Source organism: Sceloporus undulatus, chromosome 3 (assembly GCF_019175285.1).
Source record: "Sceloporus undulatus isolate JIND9_A2432 ecotype Alabama chromosome 3, SceUnd_v1.1, whole genome shotgun sequence".
In the NCBI taxonomy this organism is placed as follows: Eukaryota; Metazoa; Chordata; class Lepidosauria; order Squamata; family Phrynosomatidae; genus Sceloporus; species Sceloporus undulatus.
The window spans coordinates 127527120-127554169 of record NC_056524.1 but is presented as its reverse complement, the minus strand read 5'-3'; the positions used below and the strand labels follow the sequence as shown (position 1 = coordinate 127554169).

Below are 27050 nucleotides of genomic sequence, written 5' to 3'. Positions count from 1 at the left end.
AAAAATAATGGCCACATAATTAGAAGGCATGGGTCACTAGAAAAAAAACAATATTGCTAGGATAGGTAGAGGGTAAAAGAAAGAGAAAAAGATCACAGACCAGATTGATAGATTCGGTCAAGGGGGCTACGGGCAAGGGCTTGTGGAATCTGGACAAGGCAGTGAGTGGAGAATAGGGATTCTTGGAGATGTTTTACCCAAAGGGATGCCATGAGTCGGTGTTGACTCAATGATAGCTAACAACAACAAAGGACTTCCTTTCTCTTCCTCCACATGCTCTTCTGTGGTCCTACCCATTCCACTGTCCATCTTACTCTCAAGACCCTGGGGATTATCTCACAAAGTAAGGAGGGATTGCTCCCATCCTTACTCCATCTTTATTGTGTCTGTGCTTATCTTGTCCTTCTCCCATCAGCAGCCCCATCACTGTATTGACAGGAGTTTCCATTAATACACAGTGATGGGGCCATGCCACTTACTGATGGGAGAAGGATGATATAAGTGTGACATTGTAGGATAATCTTATTGCAATCGTGTGATAAGGAAGACTGAAGGACAGGATAAGGACAGACATCATCTGATAATCTTCACACAATCGTATCATAAGGATGGGGTAAGGATGAGAGTGATCCGTCATTTATCCTGTGTGATAATCTCCCCTGTTTTAATCTCTTACACTCAATGAGCATCACTATTTTTTCAACATCCTCTTCTCCACAAGTTTCTTTGGTCCATTGTTCAGAGCTGTCCTTCTTCAGTTCAGTCATTGCTGGTTCCTCTTCTTCCCCTCCAGCTACCCCAAAGTTCAACTAGAATGAAAGTGGTCACCTGCAGCAAACGCCCAGCAAATAAAGCAGACAGGCAAAGGAATAGCAAGAAGAGAAAAGAATAGCAAAAGAATAGAATGAGGAGAATATTTTAGCCACTTTAAAACAAATGACCAAGCAATTTTTGGAGGCCATGGTGTCCATGTGTACAGGACTGGAGAAGCCAGGTCAAGAGAACTGATATCTGACTGCCACTTACTCTCAACCTGCATATTCTCACTTTATAATACTAAAAGAGAGTATGTGTATGTGCCTCTGTGCTTGTATGAAGTCTGTATACCTGAACCTTGGCATAACTCTAAAGAGAACTTTGGAGATTTGCATCTTGGGGTTATTTGGTTTTTAAAACTCATTAATCAATTTTAATCTACTCAAATGTGTCTAGTAACCTGTAATATCACTTCTACTACTAAGTGGCAGACTAATCTATAGTCTATTGTCTATGCCACCCAATTACTAGGTGGCAATCTTCCTTAACTACAACATAACAGATTCTATTAACAAAAGGAATTCTATTAAGAATCTAACTTGCTAAAAAGTGACTAGTAAATGCTGCAGTATGAGTAACTAAAACCACACAGCAGCAGAGAGAGTGGGAAAGCATCCAAAGCATTTGAGACTTCAGAGCAGGAACATGCAAGACAGGAGACAGACAAAGTGGGAAAGAAAGTATGCAGAATAGCAGAGGCTCTGCAGCAGAAACATGCAAGACAGGAAGCAACCAGAGTAACAGTTGGAAAGCCTGTCTGGAGGGTAGAGTTGGAAAGCATGTCTGGAGGGAGGGAGGGAGGGAAGGAAGGAAGGAAGGAAGGAAGGAAGAAAGAAAGAAAGAAAGAAAGAAAGAAAGAAAGAAAGAGGGGCCTGCATTTTCTTACAATCCAGACTTAGATTATGATAATCACTAATTACAGTGGGTCTGAGTATCTCAGCGTCTTGCATGCACTGTTATGCAACCAGACAGAAAGCAGAAGGTCCAGAGATATGTTGTTATGGTGGAAAGGTTCAGCTGCCCCAAATCAACAGCTGTACTGTATTCCTATGAGGAAAGCCTCAAGAGAAGGCCATGAGTTTCACACTCCATTATTTCTCTTAAACTCAACAGAGGCAACCTGTGCAATACTGACATTGCCAGGACTAGTCTACCCATGAGAAGCAGGACACTTTTGCTAGTTATTACACATATAATCAATAATGTTGTTGTTGTGTGCCTTAAAATAATTTCTGACTTATGGCAACCCTACAGCAACTCTGTCATGGGGTTTTCTTGGCAAGATTTTTTCAAAGGGGTCTGCCATTGCTTTCCTATAAGGATAAGAGGGTGTGACCATTGTCATCCAGAGAGTTTCCATGGTGAATGGAGATTCAAACCCTGATCTCCAGAGTCACAGTCTAATGCTCAAACCACAAGACCAGGCTGGTTCTCAATAACTAGTAATGTAATAATAATAATAATAATAATAATAAGTATCCCACCTCTCTCTGTATTGGATCGAGGCGGGTGACAACAAACAAAAACAATAAAATCAAACATGATTATCAATAGATAAAAGAATAACAGGACATATTAGATCCTAGTTCCCCAATCTCCCTTCCACCCTAAAATACCATTAAAAACTATTCCCAATAAAACGGTTAATAAAAGAAATCGAGATGAAAGTCCGGTGGGTACAGCTAAACAAATAGAGAGTGAAAATTCTGAGATCATCAGTTTGGGAAGGCCTGCCGGAAGAGATCAATTTTTATTGCCTTCTGAAAGGCCTCCAAAGATGTTATATGGTGGATCTCCTCCATCAGATCATTCCAGATTTTTGGAGCAGCAACAGAGTACGTCCTCTGGGAAGTTGTCTTCAGTCTAGTTCTCTCTAACTGCAATAGGTTCTTCCCAGAGGACCTGAGAGTGCGGGAAGAATTTGTATGGGAGGAGGCGTTCCCTCAGGTAAGCTGGGCCCAAGCCATGCAGGGCTTTATGGGTAATAACCAACACCTTATACTATGTGCAGAAGCTAATGGGCAGCCAGTGTAGGGATTTAAAGACAGGTGTAATAGAATCAAATTTAGAACTCCCTGTCACCAATCTGGCTCCCATATTTTGGACTAATTGCAGCTTCCAAACGTGGCGTGAGGGTTGCCCCATGTAGAGCGCATTGCAGAAATCGAGATGAGAGGTTACCAGTGAATGTACAACCGTTTCTAGGTTTTCCCATTCCAGGAAGGGTCGTAGCTGGCAAATCAGTCAAAGCTGATAATGGGTGCTCCTGGCTGTCGTGTCGACCTGGGATGACAGCTGAAGTGACGAGTCCAGGAGCACCCCCAAGCTACGGGCACACTCCCCCCTTTAGGGGAAGTGTGACCCCGTCCAGAACTGGAGAGCTTATCACCATTCCCGGATTAGGATTGCCTATAGCGAGTACCTCCGTTTTATTTGGATTCAATTTAAGTCTATTTTCCCTCATCCAATCCATTACTGACTTCAGGCAGTCATTCAGAGGGTAGATGCCTTCCTTGGTCACTGAAGCAGTCCGAGACATGGAGAAACAAATTTGGGTATCATCAACGTACTGATAACATCCCACCCCATGGCTCCGGATGATCTCACCCAGCGGCTTCATGTAAATTTTGAACAGCATTTGGCGACAGTATCACACCTTGAGGGACGCCCGATTTGAACTCCCTCTTGGCCGAACTGTCGCCAAGTGACACCATCTGGAACCTGCCCAAGAAATAGGACCGGAACCACTGCAGAGCAGTGCCTGCGATTCCCAATTCCCTCAGGCGCTCCAGAAGGATACCATGGTCTATGGTATCGAAGGACCAAGAGCACCAACAGGGCCACACTTCCCCTGTCGATGCACAGACAGAGATCATTGACCAAGGCGACCATGGCAGTCTCCACTTTGATGTTATAAGAATTATGGTATGTAACTTTGCATTCTTGCAGTTCAGTTCTAAAGATTCAAATGACTGGTCCCACTGGGTTCAATGAAATAATTCCTATTAAGGTTAAAACATGATATTATGAAGACCATGGATTTGCAAGGCAAAGCAGCAATCCTCTCTCATCTTCTCTCTCCCTAACTTCTGATAGATAAACACTAAAAATGGGATGTCATCTCATTGTTCACTCCCACTTGGTTGGGTACTGTTGTGCAGGCAGGGAAATTCAAAGCAGAATGACATCATGCAATGTATTTTAATTTCTTAGACATTAGACATTTATTATGCTTGTTATTTTTGCTGTTGTGTGCCTCAAAGTAATTTCCAATGTAGGGGCCCAGAACACCCTCCCTCCTTTCCGAGTTCCTGGTGACCCTAAGGTGAAACTATCATGTGGCAAGTTTCATCAGAGGCAGTTTTCCATTACCATCCACTGAGGCTGAGAGAGTGTCATTTGTTTGTGTGGTGTCTTCAAGTCGTTTCCAACCTATGGCAACTCTAAGGTGACTTTTCTTGGCAAATGTGATGAATTAAATGTCCTCAATTCATCTGAAGACTTGAAATGGTTAAATGTGATGGAAGGTCCTGCATGCTAATGAGAGCTTACATCACATGCTATTGAGAATCTACATCACAGAAGACATAATTGCTTATCTGACCAATTAGCTTAGTAGGACTGGGAATTTCCAGATGATTCCAATAAGAGGTTTTATAAGGGCTTCCCCACCATGAGGCTTGAAAGTGTTCCTTTGTTTATGAGTCCAGCTGTTGGGCCTGTGCCAAGAGGGCAGGATTAAGGGATGTGGGTCAAGCTAGGCAATGGGGGCCAGCTCCTTGCATCCAAAACCCATCAAGGACTGAAGATTCCATCTCAGTGTGAGCAACTTAGAAAATGTGTAAGAGCTTCTAGGCTTTTGTTATTTTTATCTTTTGGCTTGCCTGAAATGAATGTCTTGTAACTATGCATTCTGTACCTTCAAAGCATGAAGGCTTTGTATGAATGATACAGAAACCTATTGCTCTATACTGTCTAGTTAGAATAAATACTTTCTTTAAAAGTATCTGTGGTCTCTGTACTTTTATACACATGCCATATAGCTTGGTTGTTGCTTGCTTAAGTTAGCAAGGGAAGGAAACTGTAATTCCTTAGCAAGTCCCAGCGTGTGCTAAGGGGAATTCATTATACAGTAGAGTCACTGGGTGGTGGCAGCTCACTAGGGGTGTCATTCAGCTCAGCAGGGAGTGGGAACAGAGACCCAGGAGACTAGGGGGAATTAATGATCTGCTGTGGGCTAAGGGCCAAGAACAGGGTTGCTGTTTGGCTGCTTAGACCCCAGGGATCATCACAGCAAGTTTCATTGGGGGGGGGTGCTATTGCTAGTCTGAGGCTGAGAGAGTGTGTCTTAGGTTACCCCTGGAAGTCCTGCTCCTGGAAGGCGGAAGTCCCACCCCCAAAAGTCCTGCCCCTAGCACATGGTGACACCCGGTGTGGGAATGTCACTGTGTTTGGGCACTCAGTCTCTAAAAAGTTTGCCATCACTATCCTAAGGTATCACCCCATTTTTAATATGTGTGGCAGCTTTCCGGACACTCCAAGGTGTGGGGCAAAAGGTGAAGACAATTGAGAAGACCACCTCATACAACCATTGATTTTAAAAGACAGTACAGTGGTACCTCGGGATACGAAATACCCAGGTTACGAAATTTTCGGGATACGAAAAAATCCCATAGGGAATTATTGTTTCGGGTTACGAATGTTTTTTCGGGTTACGAAAAAACTTTTGGTGCTTTTTTCGGCTTTTTCGCACGGAATCGCGGCTTTTCCCCATTAGCGCCTATGGCAATTCGGCTTACGAAGGCTTTTCGGGTTACGAAAGCGGCCGCGTTACGAATTAATTTCGTAACCCGAGGCACCACTGTATTTTATAACAATTCTAAAAACTCAGTAACACATAGGTTACAACATGGAATAGACTTTCTACTAGTCACCTACAAAACTAACACAGACCAAATTTAGATCAATCCAGTCTTCCTTGTATTTATACACTCCCACAGGTAATACAAATAGCAAAAGAGAGGCTGTCAACCACGGTATCACACACATACAAGAAATGCCTTGAAATGCATAGTACAAACACTAACCCCCTCTCTTTTTAAAAGCCACAAATCACTTTGACTGTGATGACTTAATAACTAGAATAGTATTTAGTATTGAAACAATAAGGTTGAAAGTACAAACAGCACTGGGAGTTATAAAATATGTTTGCTGTTGTGTGTCTTCAAGTTGTTTTCGATTTATGGTGACCCTAAGGTGACCTGGGGTTATCATGGGGTTTTCTTGGGCTGAGAGTGTGACTCATCCAAGATCACCCAGTGGGCTTCTATGGCCAAACAAGGAACTGAACTCTGGTTTCCAGAGTCGCAGTCCAATGCTTAAACCAATGTACTACATTGGATCTCCATAAAAAATGTGTATCAAGACATAAAACATACAGTTGTGGAAGAGATTTTAAAGACAATTCCAAAACATGATTTGTGCAGTTCAGGTCACAGAAATGTTCTGTGATAGCTGATGAAAAAGAGGGTCTGATAATCTGAGAAGTAAAGTAAGTAGTCCAGAACACTATTTCTCTACAGCCATGGACCTTGAATGCATGTCCCCTTCTCTTATCCAAGATATGCTCACCAAACTCCATAACCATGATGCACAGAGTATTCACCAATGTTTTAAAAATTAGGGGATATTTTCCTGACAAATCACATGATGTTGCTAACAGTATAAGGGATATCTCTTATTCAGTGGGCCCTTGGTATTTGTGGGGATTTGGTTCCGGGACATCCTATGTATACCAATATCCATGGATGCTCAGGTCCCATTAAATATAATGGCATTGTCCCTTATATAAAATGGCAAAATCAAGGTTAGCTTTTTGGAATTAATATATTTTAAAAATATTTTCAAGCCATGAATGGTTGAGTCTGTGGATAAAGGATCCATGGAGGGCCACCTGTATTGGCATTAAGGGCAGTCCTGCCAGAAAATATATGTTGTTTAATCCAAATAGCAAAGCTACTTTTTTTGCAACCAAAGGAATTCTGGGGTCTGAAATCATCACCACAGCACAGCAGCAAGCCTGTTCCCTAAAAGAGGGGGAAACAACAACACTTGAGTATGTTTAGATTCCACAAGACAACTCTCAATGTGAAATTTTGCTGAACTTCTGAAAGACAGACAAATCTTCTACCTAGATTTATCATAGCAATGGAAAATTAGCCATATATTGACCTTTGGGCTCAAAGAGACTCTTGGGAAATATGAGTTTTCAGATCTGCCATGATCTCTCTTCAGTTTGTGATCAGCCTTCCTCAAACAGGGCTGCTGCAGATATTTTAGCAGAGTTATTTAGCCCATAAGGCTCATAACTTCCAATCAGCACTGCAAATGATCAGGGATAATAGGTATGGATGTCCAAGCATCTGGAGAGATCTAGGTTGAGGAAAACAGATCTAAATGGAAACCTCTTTATATCTGACAAATCAAAAATTAGTCAGCATGTACTAAGGAGGGGCTGAAGTGAGTCCTGCAGATTTGCAGCACTGCATTTCTGTGTCAGAGCCCTTCCACACCTCCCTTGCTCCCTCGCTCCCTTCCATTTTAAAAACACTCATTTTTAAAAAATGAGTGTTCAGGATGCTTGCTGTGTATAGCTTGAATATAACACACTTCACCACTATTGCTGCCAAATTCCTAACTATAAGGGTTTTCACCCATTCTATGTAGACACTGCATTATCAATGTGACTCTAAGCAAGAAAGCATGTGCACAGTTTCCATTTTTTCAAGGGCTTGAGGGGTCTATTTTGCTTTTTATTAGGATTTCATTGTCCACCAAAATAACAACTCAAAAGGAGAGAAATATACTTAAAATCAAGCATATTGGTATCATTTAGCTATGGATGGAATGAAGATGGATGGATGGTCAAAAATGTGTTTCTCATGTGTCAGAAAACCCTGATAAGGAGAATCCTAAACTAATGAGAAACTTCACAGTTCAAGGTTTATTCTGCAAAAAAATCTCACTTTTTTTTCTTGGCACATAATAGTTCAGGGAATCTCATGTCAGCTGAAATTCCTTTCTTTTCTAAGTGGGATAGAAGTGTACTTGCTATTGCTATTTGCACAGCCATTAACTGAGCATCTGTCCTATCCTTTATTTCATATGGCAACCCTAGCACAGTCAAGATGTATAGTAACTATGGTTGATCAAGTTATTTTGGTACCGGAAACAGAAAATAGAACCATTCTTGCTTTCTCTGACAGTAAAAATGAAACAGGGTGGATCCAAATTTAGTCATACACAGAAACACTGTCCAGAGAACTTTAGTACGGGACACATTCTGAAGAAAACTTCACCATGCAAGAATGATTTGTACATGGTACCATGTATTAATTTATTTTAAATGAACAGAAAGATCAGGCTTAAGCCCCACAACCTCCTTTACAACACTGTGAAACAGAAACTCTGCATGTGATGTACAGAGAAACAAGATCCCATCTCCAGATGGAGTGGCCCTTCAGATGCTTTGGATGACTACTCCCACATTCCCTTATCAATTATCACACTGTTCAGGGGTTCTGGGAGATGAAGTTCAAAATATCTGGAGGGCCAAGGGTTTGTCAGTCTGCCGCTAACATAAGAAATCAGAGAGAATAGAGAGGTGATGAACAGGTTATGGGGTGTTGTGCCTGAGAAACAAAATGGGAGGGGGGAGAACCAAACAGAGTTAACTATTTGGCAAGAGAAGTGTGTGTGGGGGATGTATGCATGCACATCTGAAAGTCGTCAGACCGCTTATGGTGATACGATGGATTTTATAGGGTTTTCATGGGGAAAGAATTCTCAGAGGTGGTTTTGCCAGTTCCTTCCTCTGAAATATAGCCTGTAGCATTTAACATTTGCTGGCAACCTCCCATTCAAATACTAACCAGGATTGACTTTGCTTAGCTTCCAAGATCATATGGGATCTGCTTGCTTTAGAGGTATTTGGACCCTATACATGGTAGAAAATAATCTTCTTCAGAGATTCTCACAGATTGCCTACTCCAGAGGACTGAGATTATAATCTGAATGACAGTGATACAAGATCATCTCTGTTGTAAATTCTTCTGGACTCTCATCCCCCTGCATCTTCTCTTAAAATCTCAACCCTAAGATTTTTACCATCAGAGAATATCACTTGGTATTCAAAAGTAGCTTAGCCCTCAACTGTACATAAAAGCATCCTGAATGTTTATAAAAGCCATGAACAAAATGCTGGATTTTACAAAGATATATTTTAAGGATAATTTCATTTTTCTGTACAGAGTTGGTCAGGAACACCAATTGCCTACACTAATCTTGAAAACAAATAGGGGTTTATTTTGTTATGTGTGTGTTTTTGTCTTTGTTTTGCTGTGATTTTTTTTGTATTGTGGTAGAAAGACTTGATGGACACAAAGAGGAGTTCATCAGTTCTCAATTCTCTGCTAGCAAATTAAAGAGGAGAAACATTCCTCAGTATTAAAGCCTATTTGCAAATGATACTCCATCATCTTCATCATTTAGCTGTGACTTTAAAATGGCAGCTATATTATCTTGCCCTTTCTGAATTATGCAACTAATTACACAGTAAGTTTGCTAATACTGCAAGACCGTGATTTCTTGGCAATGAATGAGGAATACTGTATTAATATTCTTTATGTGCTGTTGGTGAGGGGAGCTTACAACAAATCCATTTTGTACTGAGTTGCTCATGTAATTCTTTGATGTTAAAAGGCAGCCTGAACCAAGCCTCCAGCCTGTAAATTCCCAAACTCAAGACTTCAGCTCCCTGAATGCCAGACTGTTGGCCAAGATGGCTGAGGGTTCTGGGTGCTGATGTTCAAAACACCTAGAAGATAAGAGTTTAGGAATCACTGCTGTAACAGAATGGAAACCACCAGCACCAGAATGGGACTCCAACTGTAAGACTGTTGAGCCCCCAGCAGGTTGCATTATCTGGCAAGCAAGCTGGGCATGTTTTCTCCTCGCTCATTGGTGACAACTCACCCTCTGGCATAAGGAAGGTAGGCCAGCCCTACCATTAAACATCTCTACCATTCGGTAGCAGCTTTGATGGGTATCGTGAAAGGACAATTGCAGTTGCATTTTTACTGCCAGGTACAGGGAAAGACACTTATGAGATTTTATTTTAATTTATTTGCACAAAATGTCCAAAAATAAATTCATTCACACTTGGATGTATGAAGCACCTTGACTCTGGGAGCATGCATCTGTGTAGGAGGGCTGGATGTCACTTATATCTCTAACCCAGGAAACCACATGATTTGGGTGAGCCCTTAACTGTGGTGTCCCTGTGGCTATACCTGATCTTACAGAGGACACATCCTCATGTATGTCTAAATACGTAGATGTGTTCTATGTTGTGTGTTGCTTTCTGAAGGGAAGGACAAACATATGCAAAGAAACATCATTCCAAAGCATATTTGGAGTTTGTTGACAGGTGAGATATGTTTGCTTAGGGATGCAGTCTGACAGGTCAGCGAGAGAAAAGGTGAGTTCTCAAATTCCTAGCCTGTTTTCTTGTGAATGTAGACTGAGGATCAAACTACAACACATACAATGGAACCCTGATACTCTCTTCTTTGTAAAAATGAAAAACCTTTGCAGCAGGGGGGACAGATAAAAACAGAAAAGTAAAGAGGAGTTTAAAATCCAAGAATAATAGAGTTAGAAGAGACCACAAGGACCATCCAGTCCAAACTCCTGCCATGAGGGAACTCAAAGCACTTCTGACAGATAGCCATCCAGCCTCTGTTTAAAGACCTCCAAGGAAGTGTGTTGAACTGCCGAACAGCTTTCACTGCCAGGAGGTTCCTCCTAATGTTGAGGTGGAATCTCTTTTCCTGGAGCTTGCATCCATTGTTCTGGGTCCTATTCTCTGCAGCAGCAGAAAACAAGCCTGCTTCATCCTCAATATGACAACCCTTCAAATATTTAAACAAGACTATCCTATCCCTTCTTAACCTTCTCTTCTCCAGGCTAAACATGCCCAGCTCCCTAAGTCTCCCTTCACAGAGCATGGTTTCCAGACCCTTCACCATTCTAATTGCCCTTCTCTGGACATGTTCCAGCTTTTCAACATCCTTTTGGAAATGTGGTGCCCAGAACTGGACACGTATTCCAGGTGTGGCCTGACCAAGGCAGAACAGAATAGCACTATTTCGTCCCTTGATCTAGATACTATACTTCTATTGGCCTTTTTAGCTGCTGGATCACACTGTAGACTCATGTTTAACCTGTGGTCTACTTGGACTCCTAGATCCCTTTCACATAGGTGTCCTCCACCCTATATCTGTGCATTTCATTTTTCCACCCTAAGTGCAGTATCTTACATTTCTCTATGCTGAAATTCATTTTGTTATCTTTGGCCCAGCTTTCTAATCTATTAGGGTCATTTTGAATTATGATCCTGTCTTCTGGGCTATTAGCTGTTCTTCCTAATTTGGTGTCATCTGCAAATTTGATAGGCATGTTCCCTATTCTTTCATCTAAGTCATTGATAAAGATGTTGAATAGCACTGGGTCCAGGACAGAACCCTGTGGCACCAACTGACCTATTGGGTTCAGTTGGTAAACCAATTAAAAATCCACCTAACAGTAGCACTGTCTAGCCCATGTTTTTCTAGCCTGTTTGCAAAAATGTCATAGGGGACCTTGTCAAAGGCCTTACTGATATCAAGATATGCAATATCTACAGCAGTTCCCTTCATCTACCAAGCTGGTAAAACGAAGATATCACATTAGTCTGTCAAGACTTGTTTTTCAGAAACCCAAGTTGACTTTTTGTGATTATGGCATTCCCTTCTAAATGCTCACAGATTCTCTGTTTAATGATCTGCTCTAAATCCTAAAGCACAAACAGTTACAATGAGCAAAGGTAGAAAGGGGAAAGATTCAGGTGCCCCCCTGCCCCCATAGCTCCCCTGTTGTACTCTGTTAAACCACTCTAGTCATTAGGCTATTATTACATTGCACACCACTAATTTTATATCATATTCTGGGATAGATTTTTAAGTATCAATTTTTATGTCAACCTGCTTATATGACAACACACAGAGAGAAATGATGTGATGAACAGTCCTGCCCACTCAGTTATACTCATGTCTTCTGGGGCTGCTGTAAGAATTGTTGAAATAATGTTACACAGAGCTCTGAATGCTTCAAAAATGAGATATAAATGCTAACATCACTACCATAACACCCATTACTTGCAACACAATTGCATATAGATAGGTAGGAATTTCTGTCTATGGGTTCTTTGAAACTGATGATTTGCACTGAGATGTGCCACACCTCTTTAGGTCACTCCTGGAGGCATTATCAGAGACCCAGATTCACATTCATTCTCTTTCTCTGTCTTTCTCTCACTCTTTCAATCTCCCCCTCTCCCCCTGTTCTCTCTTTATGCAAGAATTAGATGGAGGAGAAATAAACTGATGTCTTCTCTTAACATTCCTTCTCATACCATTCCTTATCCAATCCCACCCTACTCCTTCTCTTCTTCCTTGCTCTTTTAATTTTAAAACTCTCTCTAGAGCCTTAGTGCCAAAGCATTAAGCTACTATTCTGAAAAGACATCTACCCTACCACACCACACACACACACTAGTCAACCTGAGATTCTCAGCAGGAAAAAGCACCAACGATGGTTTTCTTCCCTCCCTCTCTTTCTTGGGGCGCATCTTCTCTGTAGAAATAAGGCAGATTGACCCATTTAAGTGCTGTAGTTCCATCTTATTGAATCCTGAGATTTGTAGTTTTACAAGATCTTCCATCCTCTCTGACAAAGAGAGCCTGTGCCTCAAAAGCTACAAATCCCAGGATTCTGTAAGTTGGAACCAAGGTAGTTACAGTCAAACTGCATTATTTCTACAGTGTATCCCTAGTCTTGCACCTCAATGTGTGTATGTGTGTGTCTAGCAAAGCACCTACTGCTGTATTACAAAGACTATTGATGGAGTTATTTAAAAAACTGAAACATTAAAATATATGAAACTGGGAAGGGAGGAAGATGTCGGGATGTCACTGGGTGCTTTCCTCCACCTGAGTTTGCAGGTTAACTGATGTATAGATGGAAGTGTGGTTGAACTTTCCCAACACAGGAGACTAAGGCCCTGTGCAGACCAGCCTTAAAGGCGGCTTGGGGGCAGAGTCGGAGCAAAGCGTCCATATAACACACACCCTGACTCTGCCTCAAAACAATCCCACCCATTCTGGAACACAGAGAAAAAATACAGTACTGTATATAAATATAAAATCTTATATTTAAGCAACTGGACTTAGTAGCATAAATCTACTAGAAGTAGATTAGAAAGCAGGCAACTAGGTACTGTATAACCAGGGTAAATACAGTTTGAAGAGAAATGTAGGTTTGAACTGTTACAGATGATTTAACACAACAAGTAATGAGCTACGTAAGAGACAATTTGCTAACAAATTGGTTTGCCCTCTTTGGTATGTAAATCATTATTTAACGTCATAATAGATTATATTACTAATAGAATAGAGAAGTATTGAAACATTTAACTTTAATCCAATAATGGATTGTGCCCAGTATGTTTTAAGCTTTCTACAAATACAAATGACCACTGCGCAGAATGACATAGTGCCACTGCAGTTTCTAATTAGCTGCTAATAAGCAAATTCAGCTGTCAGAAATATGATGTATTGATTGCATATTACTGGATTCATCTTGTGCAACAACAAGAGCAACTGGAAGCATCACTTAAGGTTGTTGTACACTGATTTGCTGATGCTTTGCAGTTTTAAACCAACTTTTTAAATGGATTGTCCAGTTCAATCTTGCTTTTGAAGAAACTCTACAGTGTGTTACCAATCCAGGGAATTTAGTGAAGGGCACAAGCTATAGGATGAGAGCACAAACCTCTGTGACCTAAAGATAAGATGTGATTGAAGAAATGTTTTGAGGTGAAAAGGGTGATATCCTAATGCTACTACATGGCACCATCAGTTTTCCAATTACACAACATTTTGCTCCACCTTATCAGCCAGCGAACAAAACTCATCCACCCAAGCACAGTGGAAACATTCAAGAATATGTTCACCTAAAGGGGGAAATAACATCCCAACAATTTAATAAAAAATGTGCATTAAGGGCAAGAAGAAAATCGACAAAAGCTCCATCTGCTCTGCGAGAAACAAACGCGTTTGACACTCTTGAACTGCCACAGCACAATGCTCTGGAATTCTGGGAACTATAGTTTGTGAACTATTTAGCCTTCTCGTCAGAGAGCTCTAGTGCCACAACAAACTACAAGTCCTAGAATTCCATAGCACTGAGCCATGGCAGTTAAAGTAGTGTCAAACTGGATTATTTCTGCAGGCAGATGCAGCCAAAGAGAGAAGCTTTGCATTCTTAGAATGACTAAGTATATATGTTGTTGAACATGCATCTGAGGCTGAAAACAACCCTAAGAGTGAACCTTTGCCCTCTAGGTATTATACACCATCCTTTACCATTGGCCATGCTGGGGCTATAAGAGTTGTAGGAGAAATGTCTGGCAGGTCAAGTTTCTCTGACATGGTTTATATTTGCTTTCTGCTCCCAAATATCTAATATTTCTTACCTGTCGGGTCATCTCCAATGCTCATGACCGGAGCAGGGGTGTTACTACACCACAATTTGGAAATAGGCTGTGCCCACTCAATCAGATGACAGGTGAGTCACAGATCTACTATTCCGGCTCCATATCTTTGACTGGGGCTGGCAAAGAGATGAGAAAATGAGTGCATTTTTATTATAGATGCAGGTAATATAGTTGGCCCTCCACTCTTTAGCTTAATATCACAGATTTTATTATTTGTGTGTACAACTGGGAAGGGAACATGAACTTGCTCCTCCTCCTTCCTCTTGGGCTTTCCCCTTGAGGAAAAAAAGCCCAGGAGAGAGGGAGCAGCCTGGAAGGGGGTGTGTGTATGCCTCCCCACCTTCCCTCAGCTTTGGGTGGCACAGGGAAGCTTCTGTCAGCTGGGCAAAGCATGGGGGATGGCAGGAGGGTGTGTATGCATGGGTAGGGGAAGAGAAGTGCATGTGTACACCCCTCCTGCCTTCCCCCACATATTTGTGGATTTTTGCAAGGGTCTAGCACCCCTAACCCCTGTGACTGTGGAGGGCCAACTGTACTACTAGGTGTTATACAGAGAAAAAATGGGAGACAGGTGTCTGGCTGCCATGTTCCAATAACTGTTAAGTCTAGTCTGTTCAATGTCATAATTTAAACATTTTGAGATTTCCAGACACTGGGCCTCTAATGGAGATGGTGGCTACTCTTGAAAACTGTGAGGCAGGATCCCAAATATAAAATAAATAAATAAGATGCATCTGTCAATGTGCTTTTTGCCCTGAATCCCAGAAGCCTCTTTAGACTTCCCATACCTGCCATACCAACTAACACTACATTTTCCCCCTCCACAGGCAGTGTGGATACAGGATGGAGTAAACGGATCACAGAGAAACCACAATGGAGGCTATTCTCAAATTTTAAAACAGCAGATATTGGAAATATTTTAAAGAAGACAAAGGCTGTTACAGACAGGCCAAAATAAAGCTGCTTCGAGTCACTTTGAGATATGGTATTTCAATGATGCATGCGTCCTAAAAGTCCAAACCACACCAAAGCCACGCTCCGGTCCTAAGAGACTGGAGTGCAGCTTGGTGTGGCTTTTGGACTCTAGGACTCATGCATCATGAAATACCAGACCTCCAAAGTGACTCGAAGCAGCTTTATTTTGGCCTGTCTGTAACAGGCCAAAAAGGGAGAATTCCCTGACTCATTTCATTTTATTACATATATGTAGATAAAGCATGTACCCACCATAGTCTTAGATGGGAATGAGCAATTTTCTTAAGCAAAAGATCCTATTGGGGCTTTCAGTGAGTGCGGGAGTAACGGTTCTCTGGGAACATCTTTGCCTACTCCAACGTGTATAAACTAGTCTCAAAATTCTCAATGATGAGAGGCTGGCACTCTAATATGTTGAAATACACAGCTACTGTATATACATACAGAAGTAGTCATAGTATGATGGAAGTAAACAGCAGCAATAGGAACACTATTCATGGTTTAGACTGGCCTGAACATTCAATTCAGAATAACGTGTGAGGCAAATTTCAGACTCAAATTACATTAGTTTTACTAGTTATAGGGATGATGACACATGCAGCTTAGAAACCACCCAAGGCAAGAAAGGGGGGGCATGTATGCAATAATCCCCTCCCTTTCCTTTCTGTGGCTTCATGGGTGTGCACATACAAAAATGCACCCCCACATCTTTATCTGGCTAGTCTAGAAACTAGCTTTGAAGTGTATGTTATATGGCTGGGCTTGTGGCATGGATACTGAAGCTACTGCATGTTTTGTGTTGGCACTACATTTGCAGATAAATGTAAGACTTCAGTAAATACATAATGAGTAGTTTTTATATCCAATGAAGACATTTTACATCTTCAATGAGAGCAAGCAGATAAGTAGGAGCACAGCCTCCTCCCTGACTAACAGGGAGAAAAAGAGAGAGTGAAGTACCAGGGATATTCTTTCCCCTAAATTACTAATGGCAGTATGGAGTACCAATCCAAAATAAAGCCCACTGTATAACTATACTACAAAATAGGGAAGTAAGTGGTTCAAGAGAGGAAGTGCGGTGTAGTGGTTTGTGTTTGAACTACGAGTCTAGGAGACCAGGCTGGGAAACCCCTTGGGTGATCTTGGGCAAGTAACAGCTCTCAAATAAGTATGTAGACAGATCTTCTAGCACCTTTGGTGACTAACTGAAAGAAAGAAGTTGGCAGCATGAGCTAATAGACAAAGTCTACTCCCAGATGCATTTGTATTCTTCCAACACTTTCTTTCAGTAATCTCAAAGGTGCTACAAGATCTCTCTACATACTGATTCTATGGATGAACACAGCTAGTATCTTGAATACTCTCAGTATGGGAGATATCAGATGGGGGAAAAGCCAGGAATAAAAGGTATACTCCCAGCAAAGAAGGTGGGGAAAACTTCTACCAAAGTAGCGTGATCACACTGAAGATTTTCAGACACATCGCGCTCATCCAGGACTTAACCCATGAAGAACAAAGAATGTCCAGTAATAAACCATTCACGAGGAAGTCACAGGAATGGTTTGTTGCTGGAGCATTCCTGTATCTTCATGGGTTAAGTCTCTGGATAAGCACAACGTCATCTGAAAATCTTCAGCATGATCGCGCTATTTTGCCTGGAGTATGTCTCCCCCTCCCCTGATTTCCCCCCGTCTGATAATCTCCTATGAGAGGAAGTCAGTGCAAACCTCTGAATGAATCTTGTAAACAAACCCTAGGACAGGGTCATCGTACATGAAAGTTGACTTGGAGACATATAAGACATGGTTCAAAAACAAGTATCCCCTCCTCCGTAATTTAGGGCAGTGATGATGAACCTTTTAGAGACTGAGTGCCCACACACAGTGGCATTCCCGCACCAGGTGCCACCAAGTGCAAGAGATGGGACTTCTGGGGGCTTGACTTCCAGGGGAAACCCAAGGCACACTCTCTCAGCCTCAGCGAGACAATAGCAAAAACCCTCTGACGGAACTTACCAAAAAAACTCCATGACAGTTTCACCTTAGGGTTGCCATAGGTTTTAAAGTAGGAAGGAATTTTTTTTAACAACTATTAACTTTCCTTTGCAACTAGATAGAAAGATGTAGAGATGTTTTTCAAATGAAAATATGAAACTGACTAATATTGAATCAAACAACTGATTTACCTAGCCATCACATTATCCATGGCTCTACACTTCTAGGGAGCCAGTGTGGTGTATTGGTTTGAGTGTAAGACAAATTTCTGGAGACTAGGGTTCAATTCAAATACCATCTTGGCCACAGAAACCCACGGGTGACTTTGGGCAAGTCTACACTACTCACAGCCTTACAATGGCAAATCCCCTCTGAAGAAATTTGCCAAGAAACCCTTGTGATAGGATCACCTTAGGATTGTCATAAAGCAGAAACAACTTGAAGCCATGCAACAGCAAAAATAAAACCATTTACCCCCAGTCTTGTGTTTTCATTCAATACTGCAAGTATTCAGCTTGGGATGTTCTGTATACAAAGTAAGTGGTCTGCCATTGTGCTAGGTTCCCCTCCCATAAGTGATAATGTGTAGCATGAAAAGCTTTAGATTCTGGTTTTAAAAAAAATCCTTAAACATACATGCCAGCTCTAGAACTTGCCATTAAGCCCATTCATGTAGTTTTGGGAAATAAATGTTAGCAGAAGACTTGTGACTCTTCTAATGCCTTGTGATGTGAACTGGTGCAAAGAAATCAATTCCCCTCAGTCGTTTCTTACACATAGGAATAAACTACCACAGATCCAATACCTCAGATAGACACTTAAACATATGAACTGAAACACAGTGCTTTTCACTTCATAGACTATGTAAGTAAGCAATGAGAAACGGCTTTTCAGCCTTTCTCCCTCCATTTGTCATTGCTTCCTTCTCAGCCTTTATAGATAACCAAAGTGGGACCTTCCACCACTTTCCTCCATCCCACGGGTAACTTGAGCATTTGCAACATCGGCCAAAAAGAATTGTACCATTTGTTTTAATACAATTAAAACCTGCTTGCTGTGACCAAAGGGACTGACCACCAGGAGAACAGTTCCTACAGAGCTACCGAGGTACTGTAGTTTACATGCAACACCTTCACATCTTCAATAGGAACAAAGCATAGGGTAGTGGTCCTAGGTCGTACTAGTTTCCATATGGGGATTTAGGCACCCTGTGTTTTGACAGTGAGGGGTAATTTTTTAATGTGGTGACCCCAGTCAAAAACCAGAAGCACACTATGTACAAATGTATTTCTTCAAACATACTGGCAGATCTTGCAACATTTTATTCACTCACAAAGAATTCAGCATCAGCCCAGGACTGTATTTATGTTATATTATTAGTATTATTATTATTAGTATTATTATTATTATTTTAGTAATTATTATTATATTATTATTATTAGTATTATATTATTATTTTAAAAAAGTATATAACCAGGATTACATCAGAGAAACTTAAAATCCAAGAGAGCATAAAGTCAACATTTTTATAGACTACTAGTGTACCAGACATTCTGATCATAATAAATCCAAGGCAGCTTAATGGCGTAATACATCTTTATGGACATCTCCAGCAGCTACCAACGATGATTAATTCTTATAAACTGGCTTGGCATTATAGAACGGAAGCAAAATCTCATCCTATATTTGGAATAAACTCCCACACTCAAGGTGGGTGTGACTGCATTTGTCATGACGTATTAACAAAAAAGGGATCATGCCGAGCAGGGGGAGGAAAAAGCCACAAGAGGAAGGGTGGAGGCTTGTTTATAATGCTCTGTGAGAATTCTTCCTTGTCTATAGAGATGGCAGTATAATTTGTTCACGATGAAATATTGCCCAATGAAGGGAAAGGAACAAATGACCAAGAAGAGAAGTGATTATGATGATGATAGCCAGTGTTTAGTTTTCATAATTTGGTTGTTTCCAGGCATTTTAACACCTGGACTAAAGTCTAGATTAAAAATAGAGAGGCACTTCATGCTCTCAGCCAAACTCACCATTTTTCTGGTTAGCTCTCAAAATCACACCCTGGCATTCTTGCAGTTACTTGTAACTGTGATAGTGATAAGACAGGTGGCATTAGAGGATGCAGCCTGGTGCATCCTTTCTTGGGATGAAGTCCTTGTCCTTTTTACTGGCAGAGAAAGAGCATCCCAGCTTGAAAGACAACAGTTGATGGTCTGTGACAGGGCTTGAAAAAGTTACGGTTTTGGATTAAAACCCGCACAATCCAATGTCAATATTGGCAGTGAACATACTGCCAGGGGAATTAGGGAAGTTCTACTGCAAAAAGTAAGTCTTCTTAGCTCCGGTTTTGAAGAAGCATTTAAATCCATTTTTTCCCATTAGAAAGTCACAATAAACTATGGTTTAACAAACCAGGAATACATGGTTGAAGTTGGTATGTTTATGCCAATTGCTTCACAAGACATAGATGCTTATTTATCTGACATATTCTCAAAAACCTAAATGAACATATATAAGAACTACAATTTACAGCACTGCTTGTTCTCTAGTGCAAGATACTTGCAAGGCAATGGCTTTCATGTTGTGTTTCAAAGTTCCTCTGAACCGTGCTAGAGCTCTCCAATAAAAAAAATCACTTAAGAATTTGGCAGGATTCGCAAAGAGAACAATAGATCACCCCTACCAACTATCCTGAAGAGAAAGAGATGGGGACAAGGTGTAATTATGGGGTGAACTTTCTGTTCACATGCTAACAGTGCCCTGAGCCTGCTCCCTGCTTTTCCCTCAATCTGACCTGCGTCCTTAGTGAATTGACTGTGCATCTACAACATGCTTCAGCAACCTCTTACCATATGTAGGGCTCCTTTGGTAGTCAAGCTGACATGGGAATAGGCAAGTGGGTTTAAATACATTAGTATGGTAGAAAATAACTATCTATCAGCACTGCAGTGGTAGTTGTAAGAACCCAGGAGTCTGTTCTATAGGAACTCGGGCTGCTGATCTATCTGGCCTACCCCGATAACTCTGATGGGCCATGGTTTTATAAGCTTTCAGGCCAGATTCTCTCCCACCCTTACCTGCAGATTCCAGTAACTAACCATTTTGATTTGCTTTCCCACTAAGTCCTTCTTCCCATTCTCTGGGGGAACAAATCACACTGTTTGAGAAAATCTAAGAACATCTCTTCACTGGGCAGAAAAGCAATGCAGAAAAAGGTAAAAACTAAATGTACTCCTTAGCAATTCAGACAAATACAGATAGACATAAAATACTCCAAATGAAGCCCAGTGAGACTAGATATTGTGCAGAGCTTTATTTAATATACCTCAAAGCAGCTGCATTGGAAACAACAACTCCCTCCTTTATGACTCAAACAAATGTTCTTACAGACAATATGTAACTTCTCATAAGCCTTATAATAAAGCACCCTCAAAATGAAGGAAATATTCAAGGGGATTCCCCACATTTGCCTCCTCTATGCTTCTCATGAAAGTTGATTATCAATGGTTTGTGCTCACAGAAGTATGCTCCAAAATCACCAATCAACTTTTAAATAAAAAACAGCTTGCTTTCTGACAGAGATAGCAAAACTGGTCGATTTATTCCATAAAACTTTATGTACACAGCAGCAGCATCCATGAACTTAATGATCATAATATAGAGTCTACAGGGTAATTTTTATTGCAATTTATAGTGCAGCTACACGTACTCCACAGTTTTCAGACTTTATTGAGCTTTTATGGGACTATGCGGCTTAGACAGTTAACTATGTGCTCTTGTTCAGTCTGAGGAAGGTGGGGGTCGTTCCTATATGCATATTTGACTAGTAAACTACCACAGGCTTTTACCACAGGCTTTTAATTACGCTGACCAATCGCAATAATTATTTATAGTGATTTCAAAAGTAAAATAATTTGCTAGGGGTATACAAGTTTGAGAGTCACTAGAAACAAAGAAAAACATGAACCCACATGTAGTTCTAACTTACAAATATAGGGGCTGTCATTTTTTATTTTTCACAGCAAAACTGTGTGACTTTTTTTTCATTTTGATAAGAATGCTGTAGAACTCAAACTCATTTACAGGAAATCAAATTCTTGAAGGTGATAAGAGTTGACTTACATCTATAACCAATACACCATCCAATATAAAACAAAGCCATGGAAAGAAAAGTAATATAGATTGGGATAACATAGGATGTAGCATTTCTAAGCTTGGTTTCTAGCCCAGTCATTTCTGCATGCCTATAAGTGACTATGTCCACACAGTTCATTCTGTCCTTTAGTCTGTAAAATGATTGGGGGGGGGGGTCAGTCAAGCTAAATTGAACTTCAACTCCCAAACCTTAGCAGACTACATATAATAAGCATTCTGTGATGTCACATCTTTGTAGTCAACATGGTCTATTTCAATTGGTACATCTAGGCTTGTCTGTACTAGCCCCTACACCTTGAATTTCTCCTCAGACTGGCTGTGTGGTGTCTGCACCATGCTGCCCCAAAACCCTGAATCAGGTCTAAGCTGCTTACAATGCCCAGACCTGATTCAAGGTTTTCTAGAAAACCTGGAGCAAAATGAGCAACGGGTGGCTAAAAGTCCCTCAGTGTTCCTGTCGATCATCCTGCAGAAGCAAGTCACTCTGGGCTTGTTTGAGGTCAAAATGAGGCTGGGCACCTTCTTCTGACCTCAGAGCAACTTGCACCCACAGTGGTGGCACAGGCCAGCTCATGGGAACCACAGCCACCCATTGTGTTCAGCAAGTGGTGAGGGATTCAGGGCCCAGAATTTTCTGGGGGGCAGCCTGGAGTATTCTAGCAATAGAGACAAGCCCTCTATTTTGATTCAATTAACCGAATCAACTGATTTTGCATAAGAGTTGCCTTACCAAGTTCCCGTTGATTTAATGGGTCTACTCTAGTTGGGACTTGTAACTAGATTTAGATGTTAAACTTTTTACTACTCCTACAAAATCCCAGAGTGCACCTGCATTTCTGATTCTTTATTCTGAACTTCTAATTCTCTTAAAAAGAGTTCCCTATTTGCATATTATCTGTGAAGACATTATGTTTTGTTCTGACAGTATTTTAGCTCTTTTATTCTGGAAATACCACCATTTTTCTCTGGATATTCAAGCATGTACATTAATGTGATATTCACCAGCCTCCACAAAGCACTGTGTCCAGTCCTGGGTATCACACTTCAAGCAGCATACCAATAAGGTGGAACACCTCCAGTGAAGAGTAACGATAAAAGTCGGAAACTAAGCCTTATGAATAAAGACTTGGAAGGTTTGGTATGTTTAGCCCAGAGAAGAGAGGTCTGAGAGGTGACATGATAACCACTTTAAATATCTGAAGGGATGTCATGTAGACAATGTAGCAAGCTTGTTTTCTGCTGCTCCAGACACTAAAACATGAACCAGCAGATTCAAATTACAAGAAAAAGATTTCACCTAAATATTAGAAAGAATTACTTTACTTAAGGAATGGTTTAATAGTGGAAAAGACTGCTTCAGAGGTTAGTGGACCATCCATCTTTGGAAGTCTTTAAACAAAGTTTGGATAGGCAGCTTTCAGGGGTGCTTTAGCTGATCTGCATGACAGGGAGCTGGACTACTTATACATGGCCCTTGCAGCCCCTTCCAACTCTAAGATTCTATTACTCAAGATGTGGTTTTGCTATATATTTGTATAAGAGCAGTATGATACTATCAGTTTTATTTTTGATTCCTATACAAATGTTACTTTGCACGGAATTCGTTTTTTTGTATAACAGCTACACTATTGTTAAAAAAAATCAAGTTATTCATCACAAGCCTCAAATCTTGGTCAGTCACTGGCGCCTCCAACAATGTTAGTGTATACATGAAATCAACTTTTTTAAAATTACTTTACACATGCAAATACTAAACTTCATTTGTCACTTTAATGTCCATTACCACAGTCTGGAGAAAACATTTGGGAGCTCTTTGCAAGCTGTTTTTATTCTGGCCACCATACATATTTTGGTGTTGCCTTTGAACTTGGCCAATTTAGGTGTCTTCCACACTGCAGAATTATAGCACCTTAAAAAACATTTTAATTAATGTGGCTCCATTCTATGGAACCCTGGGATTCACAGTTTAAGAATGCGTGAATTCTCAACCAGAGAACTATTGCCCTTCACCAAACTACAAAACCCAAGAATCTACGAGATGAAGTAGTGGAAGTTAAAATGGTATCAAAGTAATTGTGCAGTGTGAAAGAGACCCTGCTGTAACTGTCCAAATCATTCATGAATAAGATTAAAAGTAATGGCCCTAACACACCTCTTTGGGGGAACTACTGTTTACATATTATCTTTGCAAGAAATTGTCACTTATTCACTTATTCCAAATCTCTGCTTACTTTTCTCTAATCACAACCACTTATCCCTAAGAGGAGTTCTTGTCATATCTCATTGCTGCTACGTTTGCATGGGGAGTTTTCTCAAAAGTCCTTTGAAGCTCAAGTAAATGATGTCTAACAAATCACTTGTGCACACATATTTATTGACACTCTCAAAACACTTTAAAAGTTTAATGGAATAGGACATACCTTTGATGAAGTCATACAGATTCTTTTTTCAGCAGGGCTTGCCCTTCTACAAGTTTGATAGCTTCATATTTAATAATGCTTTCCACAATTCACCTGGAACTGATGTTAAGCTAACTGGCCTGTCATTTTCTGAATCTCTTTTTAAAAACCGTAGTGTATTGGCACTCTTTAGTTCTGAAGTACAGAAGTTGATTTTAGGGAACTGTTACAGTACCAGCTTTCTGGCTTAGTATCTAATGTGTTTTCCAAAGCTTCTCCACATACCTGGTCAAAGAGCAGATACCAAGCATTGATTTTTTTAATTCATTTTCTTACATTTTTATACTTAACAGAATAAGAAAAAAAATAGTTGGCTTGTAAAACTATTAGGCATTCCCTTATGATCTAGCAAGTGTTAATCAACTAGACCTCATACACAAACACATTTTACATGAAAAGATCTTACCTTTCACGTGACTTCTCCCATCCTCCAGTAGCGGTACTACTATAGTGTTGTTCACATTCCCTGGTGATCTCACAGCTGTGTAGACCACAGGTACTGACTGTACCACCACCGGAATGCGGTGTACATGACTCATTTTGTTGGTCTGTAGGTTCATGGGGCTTGAAGGAGGTACTGGATGGATTATGTGCAAAAACTGCTGTCCTCCAACACCTGACGCAGATGCCACAAGTGGTCCTGGAGTTAATACTGATGGAGCAGAGGCCGCTGAAGATACTGATGTTATTACTGTTGGTGATGAAGCTGGACGACTAGAAGAAGTTGAAGTAGAAGAAGGAGAAGATGCTGATGCAGTGATGGATACCGGTGAAGATGAAGCAATGGGGGATGATCGGGCTTTGTTTATTGATAAGTCCACTGGCTCAGTTTGCGTTTGGAAATGGTCTGTGGGCAAAGAGTCTTCCTCTGGATCTGCCTTCATGCTGTTCAGCAACAGGGGTACAGCTTCCATATCTGGGTAACTCTGAGTGTTTGGAGACTGAAGGGAAGGAGAGAAGGGAAGCAAAACAGGTCATCACCATTTGGAAGCCAATGCTTTTTTAAAAAAATTAATGAATAAGAGTGTAAAAATTTATTTTAGGTATTTATTTTGGGGGTAAATAGTAGTGAGCAAGGAAAAGTTGTTAACTCAAGAAGACCAAATGCTTTCTCACTATGGTTTTTGGAGGGTTCATTGGGACATATCAGGTTTTCTAACATCCATTGTTCTGTTTTTGCTATCATTTTTATAGGGCTGGGGACTGGCTGTGTTCACCCTACTGTGATGAAACAAGGTCGTTGATGCCCATCTTCTTTTTTCCAGAATACCTCAGTCCATCATCTGAGTCAGAAAATACAGACAGTACCAGCCCATCATATTAGTAAAAAGCTTGACTGGAGGGGAAAGGGGGGAAATATATGCATGCCCACCCCTTCTACTGCTTGGCCATGTAGAAACTAGAATGGTGTGAAGAAGGAGGATATTCCAAAGGACTTGCCCAGAGCCTCTCTAAAGTATTCATCTATGTTTCTAAACAAGTTGAATCCACTACTTTATCTTACCTGCTTCATGGATGGAACATATCTGAACCAGCCCTTCCTTTGTCATTATTTATTACTATTTAGACAGTTCTTCCTTACAGTGAAATCTCATTATACAAGTATTACCAGTCTTAAATATTCAAAGATATAGTCGTGTTAATCTGTAGAATCAGTACGTAGACAGATCTTCTAGCACCCTTGAGAATAACTGAAAGTAAGAAGTTGGCAGCATGAGCTTTCATCGACCATGAATTTGAGGAAGTAGACTTAAGTCTATGAAAGCTCATGTTGCCAACTTCTTTCTTCTTTCAGTTAGTCTCAAAGGTGCTACAAGATCTCTCTACATACGGTCTTAAGTAATGAATTCTTTCATGTAAACACAAGCTTTTCTGAAAAATATTCATTCTTATGAATGTTATCTCTGTATTTCAAATGGACTAAGTCATCATTAATTCACTTGCTTTTTTTCCATAGACAAGTCCAATAGTTCTAAAATAAAGCTACTGTTTTATTGTACCATCTTGCGGCATAAGGATTATGTTTTTAACAGAAAGCTACGTCTGTTGTTGGAGCACTGCAAATTCACAGGCAAGGCAATGCTGTCCATTTCAACTTTCTACCCGCTCGCTCCCTTTTCTCCCAAAACAGTTGGTCCATTTCATAGTTACCTCATTTCTGTCACCTGAATCACATTCTCATATTTAGTAGGAGGTTAGACTCCTCTTTCAACATTACAGCTAGTGAACATCAGTCTCAGACAATTATTTGGAAAATATGTACATAATTTAAAGAAAGGAGAGCAAGATTTTCACAAGAGAAAAACACAAATAAGGGCTCACATTCACAACCTACTTAAACCTCAGCAGCTCAGATTCTCTCCACATGCCAAAGCTGATTAACATAAACATTTATCAGTGTTGGCTCTTTAGCTGTAAGTGTTGAAAAATGTGCAGCACTTCCTGTTTCTTTGCAGACATGAACAGGGCTGCCCTCCGGGTTGCAAAGGACTCTATGTGCATATTTTGAAAGAGTTGAAAATAGTATGATGAAAGCATTTCTTTTTTTGCTTAGGTGTATATCAGAGATAGCTATGGTTCCCATTGGTGGATGACTTATGCTTGGTGGATAGGTGGAGTGTGGTGGTTCTGCTGGGCCCCTCAGTGACTTTCAATACCCTCAGCCTTGCTTTTCTTCTGGGTAGTCTTGAAGGGATAGAATGTGGAGGCAGAAATATTGCAGAAGCAGAAGTACTATTTTACTGTGTAGAATTAGTATTTTCTGTGTGAAAAATACTGTTTCTTGTGCAACAAATGCTGTTTCTGTGCAAAAATGTCCAAACTGTGTGCAGAATAAGTCCCAAATTGCAAAGATTTGCACCAGCCAGTTCTCCCACACTTAAGAAAGATATTTTGTTTTACAAATTTTCAATTATTTTCAAGTGCTCCCCCACTTTTCTTTCCTATTTACTATTCTCAATAGAAGTAAGGAATAGTGGGAGTTAATTG

The 27050-nt window shown here is 40.6% G+C and overlaps 1 protein-coding gene across 8 annotated transcripts in view; it reads right to left on the bottom strand.

The window, feature by feature from the left end:
- KLF12 (Kruppel like factor 12) overlaps positions 1-27050 on the bottom strand; it is a 262604-nt gene that overhangs the window by 96418 nt on the left and 139136 nt on the right. For all 8 annotated transcript variants that reach the window (XM_042456792.1, XM_042456797.1, XM_042456796.1 and 5 more), the window contains one exon: positions 24469-25003. In XM_042456792.1, the coding sequence (XP_042312726.1) occupies positions 24469-25003 (535 nt within the window). The remainder of the gene's footprint in view (positions 1-24468; positions 25004-27050) is intronic.